At 31.8% G+C, this 5,142-nt stretch overlaps 1 protein-coding gene across 4 annotated transcripts; it reads right to left on the bottom strand.

Annotated features, from left to right (window-relative positions):
* Nucleotides 1-2,102: 2,102 nt before the first annotated feature.
* On the bottom strand, nucleotides 2,103-4,864 carry LOC127127220 (AT-hook motif nuclear-localized protein 7). 4 transcript variants are annotated; one of them, XM_051056354.1, is made up of 7 exons: nucleotides 4,702-4,864; nucleotides 4,518-4,601; nucleotides 3,399-3,807; nucleotides 3,251-3,306; nucleotides 3,022-3,153; nucleotides 2,771-2,932; nucleotides 2,103-2,687 (listed from the first exon to the last, which is right to left on the bottom strand). In XM_051056354.1, the coding sequence occupies exons 3-7, from the start codon at nucleotides 3,757-3,759 to the stop codon at nucleotides 2,388-2,390; spliced, it is 1,011 nt and encodes a 336-aa protein (XP_050912311.1). In that variant the 5' UTR covers nucleotides 3,760-3,807; nucleotides 4,518-4,601; nucleotides 4,702-4,864; the 3' UTR covers nucleotides 2,103-2,387. The 4 variants fall into 4 exon arrangements, with proteins under 4 accessions (XP_050912311.1, XP_050912313.1, XP_050912312.1 ...); XM_051056356.1 differs by having other exon boundaries at nucleotides 4,518-4,609; nucleotides 4,702-4,859; XM_051056355.1 differs by having other exon boundaries at nucleotides 4,518-4,605; nucleotides 4,702-4,839.
* Nucleotides 4,865-5,142: the final 278 nt, after the last annotated feature.

Below are 5,142 nucleotides of genomic sequence, written 5' to 3'. Positions count from 1 at the left end.
CCAATTGGTAGTAACATTGACATAACATGACAATTTAACCATTAGAATAATCTAAATAATAAGAAAAAGGTGACATGTGATTTTTGTAATCTCACTACTAGTTGAGGAATAAATATAGCAAAAAGACATCAATTGTTAATAAAGGGTGATGTAGCTTTTTGCTTCAAAACACTATTAGATATTAAAGCAATGTTACAAGATGATTTGGATAAAAAAATAATTTTTTAAAAAAAAGTACAAGAGATTCTAGTGCAAATGGATGAAGATGATAGTGATAACATTGAGAAAATAGGGGGAATTTGAACTTAGCTAAGACCTATTCACATGCTTTCAAGAAGACAAAAGATCGATCGGATCTAATGCTCACGAAGATAAAGGACACAGTGAAAACAAGCATCAATGATGCGTGTGACAAAGAAAATAGGGCAATAACTATACAATATATTACTTAGATTTTTTATTCAAATTAAATTTCCTTTAATGTAGACAGAGCAAAAAGCTTTAAGTTGATGCTGGAAGTTGTTAGAACATATGGTCTTCATTTGAAACCTCCAAGCTTTCATGAAATTAGGGTCCCACTCCTTCAAAAAAGAATTGGAATGTACCAAAGGTTTTTTGAAGAATTATGAAGTGCATCAGGTTAAATATGGATGTTCGATTATGTTATACAGTTAGACAAATAGAAAAGGTAGAATCTTGATAAATTTCTTAGTCAATTCTCTGGCGCGAATCATGTTTGTGAAAAATGTTCATGCTTCTGAATACACTAAGACAATGGATAGGCTACATGAGCTATTGGACACTTTTGCACGAAAATTGGTGAAAAATATTGTTCAATTAATTGCTAATAATGGATGTAGTTATGTGTTGGCCGACAAAGAACTAACTTTAAAGATGCAACACATGTTTTGGACTCCATGTGATGCCCATTGTATAGACCTTATTTAGAAGATAAAGAAAATACTCCAAGATTTCATAAGGTTATACGAATTAGTGTTGTGGGGTACATGTATAACGATATATTTGCTTTGAATCTAATGAGAAAGGTCACTCAAAATTTTGAATTAGTTAGAAATGGTGTCACAAGATTTGATACTATTTTACTTACTTTACAAATGTTCCATAAACTAAAAACAAAAATTAGAGAGAGGTCCACTTGTGAATATTTGGTGAGTTCCAAGTGTTTCAGGGATCCTAAAGGAAAGAGAGCAACTTGTATTATACTTATACCATCATTTTAAAATGATATTATCTACACTCTTAGATCATGACACTTTCGTAAGTGTGTTAAAAATGGTTGATAATGAAAATAATTTTGTAATGGATTATATATATATATATATATATATATATATATATATATATATATATATATATATATATATATATATATATATATATATATATATATATATATATAATCAATTTTAATTCAAGCAAATTTATCGATGTATTTTCAATCATTAATAAAGACAGTAGTGTCAACTTAACTATCAATTGCATTTTGAGGTTATCATCTTGAATCCTAAATATTTTTTATAGTAAACTAGAAATTGATTAGAGAGCTTTGTAAACACATTTAGACACACTGAATGTCATGACATGGAAGATATGATTTTAGTTCATTTGGCACAATACAACAACGTTGGAGGTCTCTTTGGAATATGTGCAACAATTAAACAAATGTCGACATTAACTTCACTTAGGGTGGTGGAAGTTCATTTTTTATAATTATTGGTCGTTTGAAACAGTTTATGTATATGCTAATGTAGATAATTTTTTATTTGCAGATGAGTGGTGGAAGTTTTAAAGAGAAAAAACTCCATATTTACAATTATTGATTGTTATATTTAGTTATAAATCATTATTAGTTAATTAATTTTATTACAACTTAGTTAAGTTTGTTAATTGTTCATGATCAAAATACAAAATCATCATGTATTCATAATAATACCCATCTTATCATTATTGAAACAATTCTAAACGATTGAATCATCTCTTATTTTATTTCTCTATTTTCTTTAACTCAGCCATTCTTCCCAACATATTCATATGTATCAAAACTATAATATTTCTATTAGACAAATAATACAAACATTAACTAGGTTGGGACTTAGAACATCAAATTAAGCTTCAACAAATTCAGATTGTAACAAATATTACATCCAAATTAGCCTACACACTACCTTAATCAGCCGACATAATATAAACTCTATCAAACAAAGGAACATAGCTGCAACATACAACTACTTCATCCTAGGTAATTATCAGACAATACATAACTTGTTTGAAACAATCTACATAGTACAGAACAACACTGAAAAACATTAAATAAACAGCTCAGTTATGAATGTAGTCAACAACACCGGTTTTATTTGATTATCGACTTAATTATCGGGCAAAGATATGTTAATATCGGTTGCAGACTTCAATGAGTCCGGCATGGAGTGCATGTTAACCCAATTTTCTCGACGAAAGGCCGAGGGAGAAGTAAGGTTTGAGTTAAGTGTTCCGGAATTTTGTACTAAGTGTCCACCACACATGACATCTTCCCTTTCGCCATTGGTTGGTGGCGGCGCGGAAGACACTGCAATAGGTGCGGTTAAGGTGGCTGCTGAGTAATCAGATTTCGGTTTCTTTGGTTTCTGGTCTTGCTGGTTACTTGGCAGAAAACTTCCAACCACCACCTGATAAGCGCTTATAACATAAGTGATTATCAAAAGATAAAATCAAATCAATCAACCATACGGATATGGTGATAAATGTTTACCTGCACAGGACTGGCAGCTACTAGAAGACCCGCAACTCCACCGCCTACAACACGACCGTCGGGGCTTGACAAAGAAACACTCATTCCACCCGACCGGCTTCTCGTTCCTTGACTCTCGGTAGGCATGAACGATCCAGACAGCGAAAGTATCTCAAACCGGCCCTAGCAAAAAAACACATACAAAACATTTAACACGAGATTTTGTATCAATCTCAAATCGGAAAGTTATAAAGTAAAACAATGAGCAGTACCTCATAGGTCAAAGTTCCACCAGAAGAATCGGGCTGGCGAAGCGTAACGTTTGAAATCACACCGCTTGCGGATAAGATGCATATAGCTCGCGGTCCTTGTTGGGAAAAAGATATAACCTTCATTGTAATGTCCTGAAAACCACAAAAAAGTAAGTAAATAACATTACATAATTGGCATTCTATGCATATTTAAGACTTCGAAAATGTTAATGTTATCTCTCGCGCTTACTTCGCCAGCGTTGACGGTAATGATATGCGGCATAAAGTTGGTTCCAACCGAGTCACCTGCAAAAGTAACAACAATAGCTATTAACAGAACTGAGTTGAATTGAACTCTATTTCGATTAACAGCACCAAAGGCATCAAAACAAATTTACCAAACGGATCGCCTCCAACTTTCTTCGACTGCTTGAACTCCATCCCCTTCGGTTTCCCTTGCTTCCCCGACGAAAACTCACTAGAAAAAGGACCTGAAGACGAGATCGGCAAAGGCGATAACGCCACAGCAGAAACCGACCCGTCTGACCCATATTTCCTCGGTCTACCTCTTTTTTTCTTGATTGCCCCTCCATCCATTACCAAACTCACCGGCGAGACACCAATAGCTCCACCTCCTGATTCAGAAACAGGACCATGCTGGCTCGGAGGAACTTCACTCCTCGGCACCATATGATATGCCGACGGAGCTTCCGCTCCTATCACCGTAACTCCAGTGCTGCTACCTTCTCTCCCTTCCATGCAAATTTCAAACTTTTCCGTCTTATGTCTATACAATCAAACCAAAATCTGCATGATGATAACAAAAACCAATCAAAAAAGTACTTAGAAACTAAATGGATCATTATTACAACAACAACAAAAATTAACAAACCCATACAAATTTCTTGAACATGCAAAGAAGTAGAGAAGCATAAGTGAAAAACACATTAAAGGATTCTCACAGATAATGAAGAAAAAAAAGTAAGAAACACAAACTTTGGTTTTTTGTTTTTTGTTTATTGTTTAGCTGAATTTTCATAGATCTATTTAGAACTTCATAAATTACAAAAATAAAAAACACATACAAAAACAACAACAAATGTTGTTGTTTCCTTGCAAATGTTCTAACTTTCAAGCAGTAAAAATCAGAAATTAATCTCCCAACAAAAGACAAAAAAAAAACATTTAAAAAAATTTAGTGAGATATTTTGCAAATTTAGGATCTAAAAAACATGATTAAAAATAGAAATTTTCAACTAAACATTCATAGCAGTTTTGATTAAAAAACCACTCATTTACTTAAAATATTTCTTAACCCTGAGCTTAATTAAAACAGTACAAAAGTCATTAAAAAAATTCAAAGGCTTTTACTAAAGTTAGAAAAATAAACTACACCCTTTTGCAAAAATCAGCTTCATGTTCAGCATTTTTCAAAAGTTTTAAAAAAACAAAAAGCTGAAACTCAAAATTAGAAAAAGAAAAAAAAATTAAAATGAATATAATTGTTTTTTACTTACCAGTATCAAAAACTGGATATTCTTCAGAATACAAAGATCATGACATGTCACTTTGATTTTCTTTCAGCTCCATCAAGAACTTAACTAGCTCACTCATATCAAAAAGTGAAAATTATTAAATTAAAAACAAAAAAAAAGTAGAAAAGATAGGAAACAAGAAGTTCAGAAATTCAGAACAACTTACAAATTTCAGAAGTTGAAAAAAAATCTTGTTGGGTGGTTGTTTTTTCCAAAGCTTGTTGAATTGAAAAGTGAAAAAAATTTAATAGGAAAAAAGCTGTAAAGCAGAAAATAAAATAAATACCACAACTACAAATACAATAATTAAATAATAATAATGAAGAAGAAGAAAAATAAAATAAAGGGTAATAAAGTAGGTAAATATTTAAGATTTATATTTTGAATAAAATTGCTAAGCCCCATAAATAGAATTTAGTTAAGAGCAATTTCAGATCCGTGAGGGGCAATTAATTTTTTTAGGTCACTGGCTAATATTGTAAATTTGTTTTGTTAAAAGAAAAAAGTTAAATGTTACTTAGATGGAAAATAAGAGTGGTGACTTTTTCTTTTCTATTTTCTACCACTCTATTTGTTTTTTAGGTAAGTCTTGAAAGTATTAGTTATC

This window comes from Lathyrus oleraceus, chromosome 3 (assembly GCF_024323335.1).
Source record: "Lathyrus oleraceus cultivar Zhongwan6 chromosome 3, CAAS_Psat_ZW6_1.0, whole genome shotgun sequence".
Lineage (NCBI taxonomy): Eukaryota > Viridiplantae > Streptophyta > Magnoliopsida > Fabales > Fabaceae > Lathyrus > Lathyrus oleraceus.
The sequence above is the reverse complement of the archived record's forward strand: the minus strand, read 5'-3'. Positions and strand labels throughout refer to the sequence as shown.

Excerpts from the sequence above, each read along its gene's own strand:
- LOC127127220 (XM_051056354.1), bottom strand. The coding sequence starts at position 3,759 with ATGGAAGGGAGAGAAGGTAGCAGCACTGGAGTTACGGTGATAGGAGCG. Across the intron at positions 3,307-3,398 it reads AGTTGGAGGCGATCCGTTTG|GTGACTCGGTTGGAACCAAC; the intron begins GTAAATTTGTTT and ends TTACTTTTGCAG. Across the intron at positions 2,688-2,770 it reads TAGCTGCCAGTCCTGTGCAG|GTGGTGGTTGGAAGTTTTCT; the intron begins GTAAACATTTAT and ends AGCGCTTATCAG.